General features: G+C 53.0%; 4 protein-coding genes and 1 long non-coding RNA gene across 10 annotated transcripts; 2 read left to right on the top strand and 3 right to left on the bottom strand.

Annotated features, from left to right (window-relative positions):
• Positions 1-130: 130 nt before the first annotated feature.
• On the bottom strand, positions 131-5,456 carry KBTBD4 (kelch repeat and BTB domain containing 4). Of its 4 annotated transcripts, none has more exons than XM_038563276.1 (4): positions 5,297-5,456; positions 3,732-4,349; positions 2,143-2,249; positions 131-1,733 (listed from the first exon to the last, which is right to left on the bottom strand). In XM_038563276.1, the coding sequence occupies exons 1-4, from the start codon at positions 5,313-5,315 to the stop codon at positions 873-875; spliced, it is 1,605 nt and encodes a 534-aa protein (XP_038419204.1). In that variant the 5' UTR covers positions 5,316-5,456; the 3' UTR covers positions 131-872. The 4 variants fall into 4 exon arrangements, with proteins under 4 accessions (XP_038419204.1, XP_038419206.1, XP_038419205.1 ...); XM_038563278.1 differs by having other exon boundaries at positions 3,732-4,401; positions 5,297-5,370; XM_038563277.1 differs by having other exon boundaries at positions 5,126-5,342.
• NDUFS3 (NADH:ubiquinone oxidoreductase core subunit S3) lies at positions 5,366-11,808 on the top strand. The gene is made up of 7 exons (XM_038563282.1): positions 5,366-5,524; positions 5,636-5,701; positions 7,082-7,179; positions 7,388-7,537; positions 9,962-10,087; positions 10,223-10,342; positions 11,560-11,808. The coding sequence occupies exons 1-7, from the start codon at positions 5,461-5,463 to the stop codon at positions 11,725-11,727; spliced, it is 792 nt and encodes a 263-aa protein (XP_038419210.1). The 5' UTR covers positions 5,366-5,460; the 3' UTR covers positions 11,728-11,808.
• LOC111090964 lies at positions 9,396-15,513 on the bottom strand. Its single transcript, XR_005373441.1, has 3 exons — positions 15,144-15,513; positions 14,195-14,372; positions 9,396-12,610 (listed from the first exon to the last, which is right to left on the bottom strand). It is a non-coding gene; the product is annotated as an uncharacterized LOC111090964 (long non-coding RNA).
• FAM180B (family with sequence similarity 180 member B) lies at positions 11,910-15,767 on the top strand. Of its 2 annotated transcripts, XM_038563283.1 has the most exons (3): positions 11,910-13,089; positions 13,922-13,992; positions 14,211-15,767. In XM_038563283.1, exons 1-3 carry the CDS (start codon positions 12,828-12,830, stop codon positions 14,604-14,606), a joined length of 729 nt encoding a protein of 242 aa, XP_038419211.1. In that variant the 5' UTR covers positions 11,910-12,827; the 3' UTR covers positions 14,607-15,767. The 2 variants fall into 2 exon arrangements, with proteins under 2 accessions (XP_038419211.1, XP_038419212.1); XM_038563284.1 differs by lacking the exon at positions 13,922-13,992 and having other exon boundaries at positions 14,176-15,767.
• On the bottom strand, positions 15,768-19,852 carry C1QTNF4 (C1q and TNF related 4). 2 transcript variants are annotated; one of them, XM_038563279.1, is made up of 2 exons: positions 19,785-19,852; positions 15,768-18,199 (listed from the first exon to the last, which is right to left on the bottom strand). In XM_038563279.1, the coding sequence occupies exon 2, from the start codon at positions 16,900-16,902 to the stop codon at positions 15,928-15,930; it is 975 nt and encodes a 324-aa protein (XP_038419207.1). In that variant the 5' UTR covers positions 16,903-18,199; positions 19,785-19,852; the 3' UTR covers positions 15,768-15,927. The 2 variants fall into 2 exon arrangements, with proteins under 2 accessions (XP_038419207.1, XP_038419208.1); XM_038563280.1 differs by having other exon boundaries at positions 15,768-16,907; positions 19,785-19,835.
• Between the last annotated feature and the right edge of the window lie 620 nt (positions 19,853-20,472).

The following is a 20,472-nucleotide window of genomic DNA, read 5'->3' as shown; positions in this document are numbered from 1 at the left end:
CCATGGGGCTCTCCTCCCCTTTTGGAACAATGATCCTGTGTGTAGAAAGGGATCCAATCAGTATTGTGGCAGGTATGTAATCCTTTACCTTAGGAAGTCACCCCTTCAGAATTCAAAACAGACACACATATCCCTTCAAAAACTTTTATTTGTATGAACAGCTCCTAGCTCTTGGCTTACCTTAGAGCTTTTAAAAGAGTAGAGACCTTATATATTTAAGTTTGAAAAAAGTTTCTGCTATTAATCAGAAATAATCCTTCCTACTTCTTTCTGGCTTACTCCTTGGAGTATACCAAAAATAAAACCAAAGTGTACGTTTCCTGACAGAGAGGTGAGAAAACACAAGACGCAGCATCCTGAATTCTAGAGTTGGAGCTTGCTGGTGAAGGACACCTTCAGCTTAGACCATTCTCCCAACCAAAGCCCAAATAAAAACTCTAACACCTAATTCTTGTGGGAAAATTACCAACTAGCCACTTTGCAGGTTATAGAAAAAAAGGAAGATGGGGCATCTTTCCTTCTGTCCTGGGATCAGAGGTGCTTCTACTTAACACTGATCAGGGAATGAGGGGAGGCTGTGCCTACTGTCTGAGAAACGGCTTGCTCGAGCCATCTGCAGTGAGGCACAAGATACCAGGGGACAGCAGAGGATAGGCTGGCCCTATTCTGAGCAGCCAGCTGAACAGCAGCAGTCTAAAAAGCCCCAAATGGAGCACCCCGATGGGTTCGGCAAGGACTGAGGTGCTGCCCTTTATAACATGTGCCAAAAAATAATGTAGCACTCTGATTGGGGCCCCAGGGACTTCAAATTTGGATGGAAAGGTGCTGGAAAAGGGGAGGGCAGAAGTCAGCTGCTCTTCCCCCCCACAGCCTTAGGCCAACACAAACTGCAAATTAGTAAGTAGCACCTTAATGCCTCTGGTAACAGTTACAGCTGAAGTGGCAGGGTCAAGCTTGTAGGTGTTGGCATCCCCCTTTTTATATCGGTCCCGAAAAACATAGATGCTCCCGTTACAGCTGGCGATCTTCCAGAGGGATGGGGCAGAGCTCCACGCCTCAGGAAGGCAAAGCCGGGTAAAGCTGTCTAGCAGGGGATTGTAGCACACCAGGGAGTCCCCTTCAGCCACGATGAACACCAGATCCTTATGCACAGCTGCGTGCATGCGACCTGCGAAGGGCAGAACATAGGGCTTCACGTGGCATTTGTCTGTCTCTGTGTCAAAGCACTGGATGAGTCGGGATGGTTTGGTAAAGAAGTCCAGGTCATTCTCCTCCCCCCCCAGTAAGTAGATGATCCCGTTAAGGTTGGCACCAGCGGCCCCTGACACAGCCACCTCTAGCTGAGTTGTCTCTGTCCAGACGTTATCACCTACCCGATAATAGATAACTGCATTTGAGAGCGTGTCCTGCAGTGTCTTGCCACCCAGTGAATATATAGCATCTTTCCCAGGCACAGACACCAGGGTGTGTTGGAGCCGGTCTCGGGGCAAAGGCGCACACCATTCCCAGTCCACGGTGGCATTGTTGCACTTCCACATGCGCCGTGGGATGGACCCTCCCACCACATACAAGTCTCCGCCATGCTTACAGGCTGCAGTGATCTGGTGGCACAAGCTGTTTTGGCCACTTACACTGATGGAATCATCTTCTGCACAGTGTAAGGACACAGCCAACGAGTGGGTACGAGATGATTCTTTCCCGATCAGGTAAATGTGCACATTCTCCCCGATCTCCTATTGGCAAAATTAAAATCACAGATGACATCTATCAGTTCTAGGCTAAGGCTCAGCTGAGACACCTATCCTTACAGCTGCAGACCACACACTGGAATCCTATGCTAACCTACTTCCCTCTAGTTACTGTGTGCCATCCTGACCGTCCTCCAATCACTTTCTTTCATTTTATGCTGGGGCAGCTGGTGCTTTAGAAAAAAGGTGCTTAGGATTAATGCAGTTCTCTCAAGGAACTTTGGGGAGCTCAGAGGCTGGTGGTTTCTGGGCTCATGCACACATCCTCCTCCCCAGTTCTTAACTTCGAGCCAGAGATGACTTACTCACCAGCCACAAAAGAGGCCACATCAGTAGCTGGAATGCATGGTGTGCATATTATGGTGTCCCAACTCAAAAGAGAAATCCTCCTTACCTTCAAGCTCGTTCTGAGTGACTCTGCAAAAGCCTCTCTTTCTTCTTTATTGAAATTGATCCAGGCTTCTATTGCCTCTGTTGGGTTCTGGGAACATGGAACTCCATCTGTGAGAGCCAGAGGAAAGACCTGGTCAATGGCAATCTAACAATCCAAAAGGGAAATTTAGAGCCAGTGGCTTTAAAGATATGAATCACACTGTTAGACTACCACCGTGTGTGTGTGTGTGTGTGTGTGTGTGTGCGCGCGCGCGCGTGTGAAATTAACCTAATTATTTCTTTTAACCAAAATGGATGGCTTGCTATGTCCCCATTTGTCATAGAAGCAATCTACAGGCTGCAGTGCTCACACCTAAAGAATGGCTATACCTCACTTGCAGGGTCAGGATCATTTTTTTGTTTGCTTGCCTGTTTTTTTAAAGATTTATTTATTGGGTACCCGGGTGGCTCAGTCAGTTGAGCATCTGACTGTTGGTTTTGGCTCAGGGCATGATCTCACAGTTGTGAAATCAAGCCCCACATGGGGCTCTCTGCTCAGTGAAGAGTCAGCTTGAGATTCTGTCTCCCTCTCCCTCCCCCTCTGCTCCTTCCCTGCTTGCACCCTCGAGAGTGTGCACTCTCTCTCAAATAAATGAAATATATTTTTAAAAATTTATTTGAGAGAGAGAAAGCACAAGCAGGAGTGTGGGGCAGTAGGGGGGAGGCAGAGGTAGACGGAATCTCAAGCAGACTCTTCGCTGAATGTGGAGCTCCCCATGGGGCTTGATCCCACAATACCCAGACCAGGGCTCAGCTGAATCCAAGAGTCAGAGGTTCAGCCAACTGAGCCACCCAGGCACCCCAGGGTCAGGATTATTACCAAACTTGGCCCACCACTTAAGTTTATGTAATATCTTGACTTATTATCAGCTTACTCAGGTAACCTGTCCCACAGGTACATGCAAAATGCAGGACTGATGAGAACGTTTATACACAAAAGAGACGAGAGTATATAAATACAAACAACTCCTCACTACCTTTTAGGGGTGAGCACTGCTTTTTTTTTTTTTTTAATTCAATACTTGTATATAGTTGACCCTTGAAAAACATGGGTTTGAAATGTGTGGGTGCACTTATGTGGATATGTGGATTTTTTTCAATAAATATACTACAGTATTGTACTTTCTTTTATGATTTTCCTAATAACATTTTCTCTTCTCTAGTTTTAAAAACAGCACATAATACAATATGCAGGATGTATGTTAATTGATTGCTTATGTTATTGATAATGCTTCCAGTCAACAACAGGGTATTTGTGAAGTTTTGGGGGAGTCAAAAGTTATACATAGATTTTAATGGCGGAGGTTCCAATCCTAATCCCCACACTGTTTAAGGGTTAACTGTATATATGGCAAAGTACCACTTTCATTTTCTAGGGTTCTTTCTCTGGAAGGGACTGCCTCTGACAGCAGCTAAATCTCACCTCAGTCTCTCAGATTGTATCTAACTTCCTATCAGAAAACCTGAAAATTCCTTTCTCCTAAACTAGAACATCTACTAAACATCAAACCCAAGTAGTTGAGTATGATGGGCCCCACTCCCTCAACTTACCCGAGATGATATCAGTGAGTAGATGGTGGGGCAGGTGGAGAAACTCCTCGGTGCTCTGCAGCTGGGCCAGGTGGGCCTTGGCACAGTGTTTGGCAGCAGTGTAGAGCTCAGGATCACTGTGCCTATCTGCCAGCCACATCACCTGAAGGCAGTTCCCCACCTGCACTGTGCGGGCCAAAAACCGAGAACATTCCTCAAAGAGAGATGTCAGCTGATACATGTCTGACACCTCATAAATTTCCTGCAGCTCTTCAGCTCGAAGTTTCACAGTCCCATGGTAGATATAATCAACCAGGAGCTGGAAAACAGACTCGCTGACATCCTGCAGTACAATTACTCGGTTGTGAGCCTCCTTCAGATTGGAAGTGAACATGGACCGGAAAAAGCAGCTCTGAGCTGAGAGGACCAGCCGATGGAGCTGAAACTCCCGGCCTTCCACTGAAATGGTGACATCAGCAAAGAGCTCTTCCTCCAGACACAGTTTCATGATGCCCTGAGCCACACGGCCCGAGTGTGACCTGTCTTTGAAAGTGTAGTTCACAAAGTAGTTCTCATCCATGGATGCTCCAGGTTCTTCTGGTGATTCCATGGTAGCCAACCTCTCTCTCTGCCAGCTGTCTGCAAAGCAACACCACCTGAGTAATGGGGAATCCACAATCTACGAATCCAACTGTTCAATTCAGGGAGGGAGAAGGTAAAGAGGACAGTTAAGTGGGCTGAGACTGGCCTCAGTCCTAAGGACATCTTGGAAGCTCTCCTTCAACCAAAGCTGAGTTCATTCTCCTGCGCTGGCACTCCATCCCTAATGAAATTAGTAACATTTCCTACTCTGGGTGTTTCCCTAAGAAAACAGAATATTCCTTCCCAAGATCTAACAAAAGACTTGGTATTTAGGTCAACACGTGAAAGCAAGGCGCTGGAGGAAGCCTATTATCTTAAGCCTGGCAAAACCCCTTACTAACCACATGACTATTGGGCATGAAACTAGCGAGGCTCTGGGCAGCAGAACCCAACAAGATCGACCCCCCGCGTTCTGGGCCAAAGCCCGTTTCCCCGGGCATGGAGTTTAGATCTTCTAATATGAGGCCTGGCCTGGAACATCTGTTCGCCCCACATTTTCTCTTTTCTGCTTCTCCCCTGCACTTGCCTGCTCGCACTAATGATTCCCCAAGACTCCGTCCCAGAACTCGAGACAAATCCCAGCCGTCCCCAGCACGGGGCTCTAATAGGCCCATCGCCGCGAGGGGCGTCCCGACTCCACCTAGAGTCGCCTAGGAGACGGTCGCTAGGGAAACCGTTCTTCTCTCCCCCTTCCACCTCCCCCTACACCCCCGCCCCGGCTCCTCTCCACGCCCCCTCCCGGCCATGCCCGCCGGCCGTCGTCAAAAGCTTACCTCAGGGAGCGGGGGAGGGGAGTGGAATGTAGAACCCAGAACCTCTACCCCTTGCCCTCCTCTCACCCGTCCGGTTCTTTAGAGTCCTCGCCTTCTCTCCAGCCTCTGCTACACCAAACTAGGACCACGTCCACCTCACGGTTTCCCCACCTGCCTGCCTCGGTTTCTCACCTGCCTTCCCTCCTTTCATTCCGAAGCCCGGAATCCGGAACCTCTGCTTCCGGCCCCGCGTCCGCCCGGAAGAAAATCAGACGCACACTTCCGCTTCCGGTCCGTGCCCTTGGGGCTCCGTGTCCTGTGGGTCTCGCCTTGGCTGCCTGGTTGCATCTTGAAGCATGGCGGCGGCGGCGGCCAGGGGCTGGTGGCAGGGGATCAAGGGGTCCGTGGCGCTGGCCAGGGGTAAGCAGGGGGCAGCTGGCTGAGGCCTGGGGCGGGAGCGGAGGCGCGCTTAGCGCAGGAAGCCCATCCAGCCTCACCTTGCGCTTCTGTCTTTTTATCTTCCGGTGCAAGTGGCCGGGCGACCCTCGGTGCTGCTGCTGCCGGCGAGGAGGGAAAGCGCCGCGGCCGACACGCGCCGTGAGTATGTGCGGGCCGGGCCCTTCTCGGGACTGCAGGCGGGGCCCCTTCGTTCTTTCCGTCAGGTGTTTGCCCTTGCCCTGGGATACCCTTCCCTGCGTCCTCTGGCAAGTCTCTGCTCGTGGAGACCTGACTGCTGTGGGCCTCTCCCTCTGCCCTCGTGTCTCCCTGTTACGGCCCTGATTACCCCTTGTCCATTTCCACGACTCCTTTTCTCTCTGATTAAGCGGTCAGCTCTTTGAGAGCAAGAAACGTTTGGGTCTTAGAGCCCTGTTAGTAGCTCGCATTGAGGGCTTGCTGTGTGCTAGGCAGCTTGCAAAGCGATTTAGCGAGTGATTTATTTAGTCCTCCGGACAATCTTATGAGGTAGGTAGCACTGTGATCTCTTACTATAGATTAGGAAACAATCCAGAGGAATAACTTGCCCAGGGACACAGAACTAGTGAGTGACAGAGCAGGCCTCCCTGCTGTCAAAGGCAGAGAACACTTAAACCATGGTGTGTGCAGCCTGTGATGTGTGGGTTTTCAGTGATTGAGGGATGCATGAGTTAGTGTGCGGAGATACAGTACAGTCAACATAAGCAGATTGAGAGTTAGGAGACCTGCCATTTCTTCCTTTCTCGCCTTCCGTTTCCTCATCAATGGGGAGGAAAAAAAGTTTTTTTTTTAAGATTTTATTTATTTATTTGAGAAAGAGAGGTAGTGACAGAGAACAGGAGTGGGGAGGAGAGGGAGAAGTAGGCTCCCTGCTGAGCAGAATAAACCCTGTAATCTGTGAGGGCTCTTCAGTCCTGAAGTTCTTAGCTTGAAAACCTCCTGTGAGGGATCCCTGGGTGGCGCAGCGGTTTGGCGCCTGCCTTTGGCCCAGGGCGCGATCCTGGAGACCCGGGATCGAATCCCACGTCGGGCTTCTGGTGCATGGAGCCTGCTTCTCCCTCTGCCTATGTCTCTGCCTCTCTCTCTTTCTTTCTCTGTGACTATCATAAATAAATAAAAATTTAAAAATTAAAAAAAAAAAAAAAAAAAGAAAACCTCCTGTGAGCCAGGTGCTAAGCAGATACAGAGAAACAAAAGTTCTGGTTCCAACTCTTTAAGTTCCTGGTCTGGTAAGAGAGTTGAGATATGCTGCTTTAGCAGAAGTGCAGGTGTTGTGAAGGGAGAACCAGAGAGCAGCTTTGAGAAGAGGCAAACTTCCCAACTGCAGTAATGAGAGTCTTTGTGGTCTCTGTAGGTGACATTTTCCTTAAGTTTTCCCTGGAAGAGGAACCCTCCACCCTTACCTTCCTCAAGGTTCTGCTGGGAGACAACACCCCTTACGACCCAAGAGACTGAATGCAGGTGTGGCTGCTGCCATTTGTTAAATATGCCTTCTCCTTCCAGCCACTGTCAGACCACGGAATGATGTGGCCCACAAGCAGCTTTCAGCTTTTGGAGAGTATGTGGCTGAAATCCTGCCCAAGTATGTCCAACAAGTTCAGGTAATATTCACAACTGTTGTTTGGTTGTGGGTCTAGAAAGAACCGTGTTCTCAGAGCATGTAGGAGTAGGCAGCGATTTGTTGTATCAAAGAAACCAGTCTCTTCTATCCCACTTGGACTTCTTTCTTAAACCAGAAGACTCCAGCTGAAGTTAGCTGCTCTCTCAGTAGATCTTTGTTTTTTCTCTTCTCCCTGTCCATATCTGCAGGTGTCTTGCTTCAATGAGTTAGAGATCTGTATCCATCCTGATGGGGTCATCCCAGTGCTGACTTTCCTCAGGGATCACACCAATGCACAATTCAAATCCTTGGCTGACTTGACAGCAGTGGACATCCCCACCCGGCAGAACCGTTTTGAGGTAAATCAGGAGATTTGAGAAGATTCGATGGGTAAAAAAAAGGGACAGATGAAGTTTTAGGGTGACAGCTACCAGTGGGAACCATAGGTCTCCTTAGTTTCAGTTCGGGTCATACAATACAACAGCAGTTAAACTAGGGCCTTAAGAGCATGTGGGTGGCTCCATTGGTTAATCATCTATCTTCTGCTTAGGTCATGATCCCAGGCTCCCGGGATTGAGACCCACATCGGGCTTCTTGCTCAGCGGGAGCCTGCTTCTCCCTCTCCCTCTGCCTGCCCCTCCGCCTGCTAGTACACACTCTGTCAAAGAAATAAAATCTTAGAGCAGCCCTGGTGGTGCAGCGGTTTAGCGCCGCGTGCAGCCCAGGGCGTGATCCTAGGGACCCTGGATCGAGTCCCACGTCAGGCTCCCTGCATGGGGCCTGCTTCTCCCTCTGCCTGTGTCTCTGTCTCCCTCTCTCTCTGTGTCTCTATGAATAAATAAATATTTTTTAAAAAGAAAGAAAAAATCTTAAAACATATAAATAAAGAAATAAATAGGGACACCTGGGTGGCTCAGTGGTTGAGCATTTGCCTTTGGTTCAGGGCACAATCCCAGTCCAGGGATCGAGTCCCACATCACGCTCCCTGCATGGAGCCTGCTTCTGTCTCTGCCTCTCCCTCTCTCTCTTCATGAATAAATAAAATCTTAAAAAATAAAATAAATAAACAACAAACTAGGGCCTCAGATCAAGCAAACTTCAAGTTTGAATCCTAGCTCTGCCACTAATAGTCTTTGTGACTCTAAACAGTTTACTTAACCTTTCTAAGCTTAAGAGGACTTTCTTTTCTTTTGAGATTATTTATTTGGGTGCCTGGGTTGCTAAGTTGGTTAAACAGCTGCCTTTGGCTCAGGTCATGATCCCAGGTGCCTGGGATTGAGTCCCATGTTGGGCTCAGTGGGGAGTCTGCTTCTCTGACTCTCTGTCCCTCACCCCTGCTCATGCTTTCTCAAATTAATAAACATCTTTTTTTTTTCTTAAGATTTTATTTATTTATTCATGAGAGAGAGAGAGGGGCAGGATCCATGCAGGAGCCCGATGTGGGACTCGATCCTGGGTCTCCAGGATCAGGCCCTGGGTTGAAGGTGGCGCTAAACCGCTGAGCCACCTGGGCTGCCCAAATTAATAAAAATCTTGTTAAAAAATTTTTTTAAAGATTATTTGAGGGATGCCTGGGTGGCTCAGTGGTTGAGCATCTGCCTTTGGCTCAGGGCAGGATCCCAAGGTCCAGAATTGAGTCCCATATCGGGCTCCTTGCAGGAGCCTGCTTTTCCGTCTGCCTATATCTCTGCCTCTCTCTCTCTTTGTGTCTTTCACGAATAAATAAAATTTAAAAAAATAAAAAAGATTATTTGAGAGAGAGAGAACACACTCACATGCATGAGGGGAGGAGCACAGGAAGAGGGAGAAGCACACCCCCCACTGAGCAGGGAGTGCAACTCCAGGACCTTGATATCATGACCTGAGCCAAAGTCAAGTGCTTAACTGACTGAGTCCTTGACATGCCCCTAAGCTTTAAATTTCTTATGTGCAAAATAAGTATAAAATTGTCCCTACCTCATAGAATGCTTGTGAGGATGAAATGAGATAGTATGGGTAGATTGCCAGCACACAGTAAGTTCTCAATACATTTAGCTATTGATACTTTACTGATCATCTGGGCAGCCCTGGTGGCGTAGCGGTTTAGCGCCTCCTGCAGCCCGGGGTGTGATCCTGGAAACCCGGGATCGAGTCCCACATCGGGGTTCCTGCATGGAGCCTGCTTCTCCCTCTGCCCGTGTCTCTGCCTCTCTCTAGCTCTCTCTGAATGAATAAATAAATAAATCTTTAAAAAAAAAATTTTTTTTTTACTGATCATCTGCTATTTGTCAGATCTTGGAACAAGGGAGAAGTAACATGCAATACCTACCTTCAAGGAGTCCCCCAGCTCTAGTGAGGGAGAAGGATACGTAAAAAGCTGACCGTTGTAACATATAACACATGGGACGTTAGATGTTATGAGAACACAGGAGGGGCACTTAGCCCTGTCTGGGAGGCCTTGAACAGAGAATGTTTGTGCTGAATCTTTGTGAATGACCAAGAGACCAGAATTACCCCAGTAAGGATTGGGGCTGGGAGAGGGGGGTCCAGAGTCATCCCAGACAGAGAGAATAGCATTTGCAAAGACAAGCATGCTGACTCGCTAAGCTATAGCATGGCTTAGGCCTTTGTAAGTAGTTGTAAATGTAAGAGGATCTTGAAATTTTTGAGCTTCAGGACAGAAGACATGTTCACAAGTAGAGAACCCTAACCCACCTTGTGTCCTCATCATTGTTCTCACTCAGGGACTCCCATCCCAGACCCTGTGGCCATCTTGGTCCTCCAGCTCCTTCTCTTCTCCCTAGATTGTTTACAACCTGCTTTCTCTGCGTTTCAACTCTCGGATCCGTGTGAAGACTTACACAGATGAGCTGACACCCATTGAGTCCACTGTTTCTGTGTATAAGGCAGCTAACTGGTATGAGAGAGAGGTAAGTTACTGGACATGGTGGATCCTGTGTCTAGGCCAGATTTGCAGAATTGGTTGAAACTATTGCATGCAGCACGTCCTCACCTCTGTGTTGGCCTTAATGGACTAGTTACCTGAGAGCCTCTTTTTTTTCTAGATCTGGGACATGTTTGGAGTCTTCTTTGCTAACCACCCTGACCTAAGAAGGATCCTGACAGACTATGGCTTTGAAGGACATCCTTTCCGGAAAGACTTTCCACTGTCTGGCTACGTTGAGGTAGAAGGAACCTTGGAACTGGGGCAGCAGCCTCAGGGAAGGACTGGCAGGGAACTGGGGTGTCCTGGGCAGGGCAGGAAACCTGGTCTGTGGATTGTGGTGGTTTAAGAGCATAGGCTCTGGATTCAAATCCCAGCATCACTTTTGTAATCTAGGGCCTGTTACTGAAATTCTCTATGACCGTTTTCTCAGCTGTAAAATGGGAACAGTAGTACTTAACAAGATTTATCATGAGCTGAATGATGGATGCTTAAAGCCTGGTGTACTGTAGACACTCAGTTGGCATTAGCCATTATCATAATGATCATTTTAATGACCAAAGCAACCCTGAGGACACAGTCTGTCCCCAAGATCTGAAAGTGAAGGACCATTTTACCCTGCTCTGGATCTCTGAGAAGGAAGCTGATAGGGAAGACACTAAATGGAGAATGGTCAGAGGCAGGATCAGTAACATGTGACTACAGGGACCTTATGAAGAATTTTGGTGCTTTGCTTTACCACCTTTGTGCTACAGGTTGTTTATGAGCAGGAAGATTAGTCTACTGCATACATACACACGTGATTTTGTAGCAAAGTACCTTTTTAAAGATGTTGAGATAGTGACAATCCAGCCCTTTCTTCCACAGCAGGCTGAATATGCCTGCTTTCTCAGTGTTTTTCAGTCTCATTTGCTTCTCCAGCTACTTCTGGTCAGGACTCCTTCCCTCTCCTTGTTTTCAGTCTCCCTTATCTGATTTGCCTCTTCACCCAGCACCTGTTCGTCTTTACCTTACCTAACTGAATCTCCCACCGAAAAAAGCAATGCCAAATTTACTGCGTTGCATCTTGACAGTGATAATGCCAGAGCCACATGGTCTGAACATGAGTGCTTGCCAGTTCAGGTTGACTTTTTTCATCCACTGGCTTGCTTCCTAGTCCTGGACCAATGCTTACCATATCCTTGTAAAGAGTGGTTGGGTGAGCAGAGTCAGCTGTGCTGGAAACGGAGATCAGAGTTTGTGATGGGATGGTGAGCAGGGGAGCCTGGCTGGGTGATGGCAGGCCTTTTTGGATTAAGGGTGGGATGTGACTGGATTGGTAATATAGGTGTGCGTGGAGACTTGCTGAGAGAGAAGTAATGGGGTTGGTGAAGTCACCCATGGCTTGGGGAAAGTAGGTTCCTTAAGCAGCTTAGTGGCTCTGAACAAGGTCTTCCTCCTTGTCTTTCTCTTCTGCAGTTACGGTATGATGATGAAGTGAAGCGGGTCGTGGCCGAGCCGGTCGAGTTGGCCCAGGAGTTCCGCAAGTTCGACCTGAACAGCCCGTGGGAGGCCTTCCCTGCCTATCGACAGCCCCCCGAGAGTCTCAAGCTTGAACCCGGAGACAAGAAACCTGAAACCAAGTAGCTTCAGGGAAGGCATGTGGATACTAGAAAGTGTTTAACGTCTAACTGAGCATCCCTGTAAATAAAATCTGTAGACCAACCACTTCTTGTGTGCTTAGGGTAGAGGTGAAGCTTGACTTGGGAGGGGAGATTTATCAGGGATTTTCCCCCTTTCCCTTAAAGAGACTACCAACCCAGGCATCTCTCTTATTGGGACTAAATAGTGCAGCTGCAGACACAGTGACCTGCAGGCTTGGATAGACTTCTGAGAAAGGGATTCTGGAGCTGAAATGGAAAGTTCTCACTGTCTACAGGGCTTAGGATGGGGGTGGCATGGCGTCTCCTGAAAGCGAGGGCCCTCAACAACTGAAGGAGAAAACCCCTTGTCATAGCAGACTGTGTGGTGGCAGTTGATGGATTGAAAGTTCTGGGTGGAACCAGGGAAACCCCCACCCACCTTCATCCCATCCAAGCATCCACAGGATTCCATGAGCCATGGCTCATTTTTGAGTCTTGAACCCTGCTCCTGCTCCCTCCAATCTAACAGCTCATCATGCTTGGGCTAAGGTAATCTTCCTGGACTCTAGCCAGAGCTGAGAATGTCATAAGCAAGCAAAGAAGGTCCCAGGGCTGACGCAAAAGATACTTGAAGCTGCAGATCTGTCTTCTGGGTGCCAGGACTACCCCTGGCAGCCTGGGGTCTGTCCGGCTGGTGGCTGAGTGCCTGAAGTGCAAGTGCTCAGCTCTGCAGGGCCACGGGGCCACCCAGCCAGCCTGCCATGTAGCTGGAGGGCCAATGCCTTGGTGATAGAACCAAGCTTTGCAGCTGATGCTTTTGGCTGCCAAGGGGCTCCCTGGAGGCTGGGTTGGGCTGGACTTAACTGGGTGTTAGAGCCTGAGTTCAGCTGCAAGATATTTTGAGGGTGAGGACAGACAGTAAGGTAGTGTTACTGCCTGGGTTCTTTCCTATCTCTTGGGAGGGCCAAGCTAGAGCTGTTTGTTACCAAGCACCATTTTTCTAATTATGCATCCCGCCCATCTGGACAGGAATAGGCTGAGGGCTTGACAAGCAGGGAGCCAGGCTCCTACTGCCAACAACTAAAGATTCCACATTTCCATGGGATGGAAAGGTCCTGGAAGTCAGAGCCAGCCCCTCCCTCTTTAGCATTGAAGGCTGACACACAAAACAGGGAACGCCTGGGCAGCCTGCAGTGGAAACTTGGAGCCGCGGTGTGTGGCAGGCGGATGCAGGAGCAGAGAGCAGCTGGAGAGAGGAACACTCAAAGGACGTGGTGGGGCATTGCTGGGACAATGCAGCTCCTGGCTTGGCTAATAGTAGCCATTTGCCTTCTCCCTGGGGTGACTACAACCCAGCACCATCCAGGTACCGGGGTTTTAGGGTGGGGTGCATGGGAGCCAAGGAAGGCTGCCGACTGATAAGTTAATGTTGGTTCTATCTGAACGTAGCAGGGCCTAGGCACTGTGGGCATGGTGGGTACCAGACTGACCTATGCAGCAGGGATACTGATCTGGGCCCCAACCCCAGAACCAGAAAGGTCCAAGTGAAGTGAAGCGAGGTAGTCCTAGGTGCCTTCAATGCCAGCCCTGGACAGAAGTGGGCAGTGGCCTTATTCTGATGTGCAAACCAGGACCTCTGGACCTGCCCTAGGCTTGGGACCATCATCTAAGGTCTGGGCAGGGCAGCACACCAGAGTGTGAGATGGAAGAAGCTGCAGCAGACAACTTGCCTTGCCTGCCTTGCTTGCCTTCCACATAATCACAACTGAGGAGCAAGGAAGGAGTATATTCTTCCTAAAGGGGTCCTTGACCCTTGGGGAGAGTTACTGGCACCGGCACTGTTTTAGGTCACACTGTCCCAGATGATTTTAGAGAGGGAAGTGAAGTGTCTTGTGACCCAGTGGTCTGGAGCTCTTTGCCAAAGCAACTCTAGAAGTTCGAGGAGGAGTCCTGGACATTTTCCAAGGTGGTATCTGGGCCTAAGATGATGATTTTGGGATCACAAGACCTATGCCTGGGAGGGTGAATGTCAATGTGCATGTGTGTCTAAGGGAAGGGGGACAGGGGATAGTATTCCTGCTCTTTTGTAGATAGAAGAAACTCCAGGCATCCCTACCAAATAGCTACGGGCATTTCTGGGAGGCTGGGGTGTTCAGGGTGGGGCTTGGCAGGGGCCTGACTCCTTTCTGCTGCCCCAGGGAAGCCCATGGACAGCGCCAGCCTGGGAGGTGGCCTGCAGGAACCAGAGGCCCCGGAAGTGATGTTTGAGGTCTTTTCCTCCAGCCTGGGATATGGGGGAGGGAGTGTCCAGAGGTCCCTCAGGGTTGGGAAGGGGAATGTATCAAGCTGGGCCTGCTGGGAGGGTGTGGGGGGGCAACCCAGCATGGGTCCTACTGCCTGCTTATACCCCACCCCACCTGCCCACTCTTGCTCCCTGCCCTGCCCCCCTCAGGCCCCAGCCCACCCCTTACATGGCTCCCCTTGCAGCTGCTCTGGGCTGGGCTGGAGCTGGATGTCATGGGGCAGCTGCACATCCAAGATGAGGAACTGGCATCCACACACCCAGGCCGCCGACTCAGGCTTCTCCTGCAGCACCACGTGCCCAGTGACTTGGAGGGTGCTAAGCAGAGGCTGCGGCAGTTCCAGGACCTGCGTAAAGGGCCTCCTCTTAGCCCTTGGGACTTTGAACATCTGCTCCTCACAGGCCTGTCCTGTGTCTACCGGCTCCACAAGGCTAGTGAGGCTGAGGAGAGGGGTCACTGGGCCCAGGTCTTTGCCCTGCTGGCACAGGAAACACTCTGGGACCTGTGCAAGGGCTTCTGCCCCCAGGGGCAGCCCCCTTCTCTGGGGCCCTGGGCCTTGATCCTTGACCCCTTTCCCTGACCCTCCCCCTTCACCTGCCAGCCCATGACTGCCCCCCAACTCGTGGCCCAAGACAGACCCATCCTGGGCAGCAGCTTCCATCTGGCACCTGCTTCTTCCCGCTATGTACAGGTCTCTGGGCTTGGACTGGACCCTGGACCCAGCTTACCTGTCCTCCATTTTCTTCCCTGAGCCCTGGTAGACTAAGAGCCTGGGTCTCAGGCAGCAGACACAGAGCTAAAGGCAGGACTTGCAGGTGTGGCAATGTGTGAGTGTGTGTTGGGGTCAGGGTTGAGGAGTGTGTTCAAGAGATGCCGAAAAGAAATCGGCCCCAAGGAAGGCCAAGTCAGAGAGAGGCTCCAACTCCTACCCTGGCAGTCTGTGACAAGTCCTATGGGATCTATGGGAACCTTGTGAATGGTCAGCACCCAGTTCTAATTTGGGACTCCGGTGCAACTGATGCTCCAGAGTCCCTGTGTCCATCTGGACAAGAACAGACTAGACGTTTTTAGTTTGGTATGCTCCAGGAGTGGAGGAATGCTGGTGGAAGAACATTACCTTTTCTTGGTGGAGGTGGGAGGGGGGGCAGGTTTTTGGTCCCTCTCAACCAGGCTCAGATGAACACCTCAGAGAGAGAAGTGAGGCTGCGAGGGGCCTGGCTGAGAGAGACAAGCAGAGGCTGGCTGGTGTGTGGTCCTGCTCCTGTGTAGCTGTCCCATAAAGTGTTCTGTTCTGGCCTCCTGCAGCCTGTGTCCTTTTACGCCAGAGTAAGTTGTTTAACCCCTGCCCTGGGCGAATCACCCTCCCTGTGCTGGGAGGGCAGGAGTTGGAGCAACCAGGTATCACCTGCTCATCCCCCACACACCCTGCTAGGGGAAGGAACGTTCTGTTTCCTTGAATCCCATACTCCCAGAAAGGGAGCAGGGTGTGGCCCCCCCGTCACAAGAACCAGCTGGACCCCAAGTGACGTCGCGGGCCAGTGGGGAGGATTTGGAGGAACTGACTGGAAAGGAACGCGAAGGGGCGTCCCGCCAGGGCCTGGGGGAGTAGGGTTCAGTTCAATCAGATTTCCTGTCTCCTCGGCCTCCCAGGGCCGGACCGAACCTGCCCTCGGCCCCGCGACCCCCACCCCCGCCCCGACACCGCAGCGTCGCGGACACGACAGAGCGCAGGAGCCCAGGCGACAGGCGCCGGCGCAGGCCCACTTTATTGGCAGAGTCAGCCGCCCTGGGCGGGCCTCATGCTCGCGCCGGCGGGACGTTCGGCCGAGGCCCGGCTCGGGGCCCGGCTCGGCTCGGCATGCACGCCCCGGGCCGGCCCCGGGCTCCTCCCCGGGCGAGGCTCAGAGCTCCGGGGGCCCGAGGCCCGGCGGGCCGGTGGCGGCGAGGTCGGGGTACACTAGGAAGCCGGAGAAGGTGATGTACTTGCCGTGGTTGCTGTAGGCGCCGTAGCCGTCGTGGTCGTGGCTGAGCAGCCAGACGGCGTCGCCGCGCCGCAGCGCCAGCATCACGCTCTGGCTCTGCATCTCGCGGCGCCGCGACGCGCCGTCGTCGTAAATCATGGCCTGCACCTCGTCGCGGTTCTTCATCAGCTTCACCGACAGCGTCTTGCGCGGCAGCTTGCCCAGCGTGAAGGAGAAGAAGTAGGCGCCCGGCAGGCGGCAGCGGAACACGCCGGCCGCCGCGTCGAAGTCGCCGCCGATGTTGACGAGCTCCGTGTCGAAGGCGAGCGGCCGGTGCCGCGGCCCCGGGCCCGCGTCCGAACCCACGAGGCTGCGCGTGCGCGCCGCCGAGAAGGCCGAGCGCGGCTCGGGGGGCGCGGGCGGCCCGCGCGCAGGCGCGTCGGCGTCGGCGTACACCAGGTAGCCGCTGAAGGTGGCGCCGGGGGCGCCGAGCGCGTACTGCGGGGCGCCGTGCAGCCGCAGCCACACCGTGTCGCCGTAGTCGAGCTGCAGCATGGCGCTCTGGCTGGCGGCGCGCCGCGCCCCGGGCCGCCGCTGCTCGTCGAAGGCCAGCGCCTGCACCTCGTCGCGGTTGCGCACCAGCATCACCGACAGGCTCTTGTGCGGCGCCTTGCCGGCCGTGAAGGAGAAGAAGTAGGCGCCCGGCACGCGGCAGCGGAACTGGCCTGTGGCCGCGTCGAAGTCGCCGCCGATGTTCACGTACACCTTGTCGAAGGTCACCGCCATCTCCGAGGTGCCCTCCAGCGGGGTGGTGCGTGCGGCCGAGAAGGCCGAGCGCAGCTCCGCGGAGCCAGGAGCCGGCCCCAGGGCCCAGCAGGCGGCGGGGCCCAGCAGGCCCAGCAGGAGCAGCAGCATGGTGCCTGGGGGGGGGGGGGGGCAGAAGGGGAAGCAGAGCGGGCTTGTGCCGGGCGGCCTCCAAGTGCCCAGAACTCCACAGCCCTGCCCTTGCCTCACAGCTAGGACTCCGTTTCCCACACGCTTGGACTAGGCCAGCGGTTCTCAGGCTTCAGCGCGCCTCAGTGTCCTGTACGGGGCTTGTTAGAACAGACATTGTTGGGCCCCCCACCCCCAGAATTTCCCTTCAGTAGGTTTAGGGTGGGGCTTGAGAATTTGCATGTCTAACAAGTTCCAGGTAATGCAGATGCTGCTGGTCCAGGGACTACACTTCAGGGACCAGTAGATTAGGCCAGTGAGTTTGTTTTTGTAAGAAACGAACCCCTTTCTCAAGTGAAAGCCCATACGGTTGTACCACAGATACAAGCAGAAATGCTCTGTTTGAAAGGGCCTATTATAGCCTGTCAGCTGGGCTTACCACCTCCCCCCCACCTTGGTACCACAGAAGGTGGTCAGGAGGTCTCTGAGTTTCCTTCAGCCTTGTTTGCTGAATTTTCCTTTGACTATTCTATGGACCTTGGCCGGCCCCTCACTCAGGCACTAGTTCTCTGTACTGATGTCCTCCATGATGGCCATTGTTTCAGCCCCCATCTGGGCAGAAAAGGAAATAGCTACTCTGACCTCTTTCCTGGCCTCTGACACACAAGGGTCAGCCCCCATTCTGGACCTCTTGGACTCCCAGGGGCCTTTCTTGCAGTAGAGGCCAGAGCAGTTGGGCTCTGACATACTCCCCCCCGCCCCCCCAGTGAAATCAGAGTAACAGTGACTTTCCTCTGGGCTTGAGGGCTGGTCACTGAGCAGAAGGAGAGAACCAGGAGCTGCTGTGAATAGAGAGGGAGAACAGCGATTCCAGCAAGGCTTTGGCAAGATTGTGAAGTCAGCAGCCTTGTTCCTTAGTAGTGGAGTGAAAGACTGACAGCTAGACCTGGGCACAGTTCCTGGTTCCACTGCTTAAATGCTGTGAAACCTTAGGCTAGTTCCTTAACTTCTCTGGGCAGTGCTTCTCTTATGTAAAGACCTGCCTCAATCTTACTGTGAGGATGCTCTGAGATAGCAGTTGTGAACTCCCGTTTGTGAATGGTAGTGTTGCCCAGGTGTGCAGATGCTTCTGTTCTTGGCCTTGAGAAAAGGGATCTGATCAAGTTCTTGACATAAGAAGTTTAGGAACTCAGCACCTCCAACCCCTGGGAACTTGGGAAGGCAGTACTTAACTCCATCATGCTTCTTAGTAGGTTTTGGGGCTTGATACCCAAAGGCCCTAAAGTGGAGACAAAGTAGGAAAGAAAATGACCTGGCAGCAGCCTATGATGTGGGCTTCTATGGGAAGTACCCTGGGAGTGTGTGTAGCTTTGTGTCCCTTAGAGGCACTGGAGGCTTGCTACAAAGGGTTGCCAGGGGCAGTTGTACCTTACAGAGGACATTCATCTTAGGGTAAGTGGACACTGGAGTCTAGCCCGCCTTCTACTTGCCCAACTGTGTGCAGCTGCTGCACCTGGGGAAAAGCGTGCCTTTTCCTAATTTTCATAATAAAGGCCCCAAGTCCCTAACCCAGCTGAACCTCCTCTCCCTCTGGAGGATGGATCTTTTGTAATTCCTACAAAGGCATCCCACAGGCTAGCTAATACCCTTGATGAGGGCAGGGAGGAGCGAGGGCACCCAGCTACAGTGATGAAGATTGCATCTCCTGAGTAGTCCCCTTTACAAAGCTCTCTGGACACATGTGGTCTCACAGCAAACCTGCGAGACAGGTGGACCCTCTCCCATTTTATAGATGAGTAAGTCAAGGCCCAAACAAGGAAAGCATTTTGGCCCAAGGTAATCATGCACGCTGAGGCAACCTTGAACCAAGGTCTTTTGCCTCCAAATTCAGTATGTCTTCCTCTCCACCATTTTTTCCCTTGTAGATACAGGTATTTCCAGCCAACCTGTCCGGAGCCTCAGTTTCCCTTTTTTTTTTTTGCAAAAATAGGAGGGGAGAAAAGTGGAATGAATCTTGGGATCCAGGTGAAGGAGAAAGAAAGCAAAAAGCAAATAAAACCAGCGAAACAAGCAAAACCTCTAGCGTTTTGCTTTCTGGGAGTATGGGAACGTCTCAACCCTCTCTGACCCTGCCCCTCCCCTAAGCAGGTCCTGCCCAGGTGCACCTGCCCACCCTCCTCTGGGCTATCTCCCTGCAGAGTCCAGCGCACCCCACGAGGGCCAGAGGGTCCTCCTGTGTGTCCAGTCCCCAGACTCTGCCGGTTTCTCACCCACCACTGCCATTTCCCAGATCCCTAGGTCCCCATCCTTCTTCCTTCAACCCCCTTCCCTGGCAGGTCAGACGTGGGAGGGTGTCAGGTGGGCCTCAAAGCTCCAGGAAAGGAAATGGCTGTTCCTAGCTCTGTCCAGGTGAGGCTCGAAATAGTCATCTACAAAGAGACAAAACTGGGACACAGAGCCGGGCAGACCCAGAGCCCCGAAACCGATGGGGGAGGTGCCGCGATGTCAGGCTAAGGGGACCTCAGAGCCCCGCTCTCCGATGATCCCCTCCTTCGAGCTCCGCCAGAGCCGCCTCCCACCTTGAAAGCCCCTCACGTTCCAAGAAGATAAGTCCCCGTTTTACAGAAGCCAATTAACCCTTTCTCCTGAAAAAGGAAACCCGTCCGGAAGGGACCCCGCAGACCTCCCCCGCCAGCCCTCCTTCATCCATCCCCTCCGAGGGAGAGCCCGAGCCTCGTTTATGAAAAAGCTCCCGGGTCCTCCTCCGCGCACCAGGGCCGACCCCTCGCCCCTCCCCGCGCCTTCGGCCGCCCCCGCTGCCGCACGGGAGAAAGCCTGGCTCCCGGGCCCAGAGCTGCCCTCACCTGGCTGGGGGCGGCGGGCGGTCGGGTCGGCTCCGAGCCCGCGATCCGGCTCCGGGCTCCGGGCTCCGGGCTCCGGGCGGGCGCCGGGGCTGCGCACTGACCGCTCGCGCTGCGGCGGGCCGGGCCTGGCGGCGGGGGCGGCTGCGGCGGGGGGCGCTGGGACCCCGGGACCCCGGGGCGGGCGCGGGGCGGCGAGGTGCCGGGGAACAGGACGGCTGAAGAGCGAGGCGAGCCGAGCAGCTCGAGGAGCGGCAGGGGAGCGGCGGGAAGGGGAGCGGGGAGGAGAAGGAGAGGGAGGGGCGCGGCGAGGACGGGGAGCCGCACGGGGCCTGGGGCACCGCACCCAGGAGGCCCCCGCGCACGCTGCGCCCAGCCCTGGGCTCTTCCTCATCCGTGACCCTCCTGGAGCTCCATCCTCGGGCTCGACAGAAGACGCATCGTCAACCCGTTAGCAGACGGGGAAACTGAGGCAGAGGCCACACTGGGGGTGGCCCGGGGCCCCCTTCCCTGGTTTGAGGAGAGGGGACTGCAGCAGAACAGACTGGACGAGCCCCGGGGCGGCAAGGACAGTGGAAGGTGAGATTTGGGCTGGGACAGATGTCCAGGCTGAGAGGCCCTGGGGGAGGGGGTCTGAGGGAGGTTAGTATAAATGGGTCAATGTCACCAGTAAAGAAAAAGCTTGAAGTGA

This window comes from Canis lupus, chromosome 18, assembly GCF_011100685.1.
Source record: "Canis lupus familiaris isolate Mischka breed German Shepherd chromosome 18, alternate assembly UU_Cfam_GSD_1.0, whole genome shotgun sequence".
In the NCBI taxonomy this organism is placed as follows: Eukaryota; Metazoa; Chordata; class Mammalia; order Carnivora; family Canidae; genus Canis; species Canis lupus.
Note: the sequence above shows the minus strand (reverse complement) of the source record. Positions and strands in the feature narration are given on the sequence as shown.

What these genes read in the sequence shown, in the direction of transcription:
- C1QTNF4 (XM_038563279.1), bottom strand. Translation starts at nt 16,902, where the DNA reads ATGCTGCTGCTCCTGCTGGGCCTGCTGGGCCCCGCCGCCTGCTGGGCC.
- KBTBD4 (XM_038563275.1), bottom strand. Translation starts at nt 4,966, where the DNA reads ATGGGCCTATTAGAGCCCCGTGCTGGGGACGGCTGGGATTTGTCTCGA. An exon ending in GGAATCATTAGTGCGAGCAG is followed by an intron (nt 4,350 to 4,878) that starts GCAAGTGCAGGG and finishes GTTGCTTTGCAG; the next exon opens with ACAGCTGGCAGAGAGAGAGG. An exon ending in CACTCAGAACGAGCTTGAAG is followed by an intron (nt 1,734 to 2,142) that starts GTAAGGAGGATT and finishes TTTTGCCAATAG; the next exon opens with GAGATCGGGGAGAATGTGCA.
- FAM180B (XM_038563283.1), top strand. Translation starts at nt 12,828, where the DNA reads ATGGAAAGGTCCTGGAAGTCAGAGCCAGCCCCTCCCTCTTTAGCATTG. An exon ending in TACAACCCAGCACCATCCAG is followed by an intron (nt 13,090 to 13,921) that starts GTACCGGGGTTT and finishes CTGCTGCCCCAG; the next exon opens with GGAAGCCCATGGACAGCGCC. An exon ending in CCCCGGAAGTGATGTTTGAG is followed by an intron (nt 13,993 to 14,210) that starts GTCTTTTCCTCC and finishes CTCCCCTTGCAG; the next exon opens with CTGCTCTGGGCTGGGCTGGA.
- NDUFS3 (XM_038563282.1), top strand. Translation starts at nt 5,461, where the DNA reads ATGGCGGCGGCGGCGGCCAGGGGCTGGTGGCAGGGGATCAAGGGGTCC. An exon ending in AGTATGTCCAACAAGTTCAG is followed by an intron (nt 7,180 to 7,387) that starts GTAATATTCACA and finishes CCATATCTGCAG; the next exon opens with GTGTCTTGCTTCAATGAGTT. An exon ending in CCCGGCAGAACCGTTTTGAG is followed by an intron (nt 7,538 to 9,961) that starts GTAAATCAGGAG and finishes TCTTCTCCCTAG; the next exon opens with ATTGTTTACAACCTGCTTTC.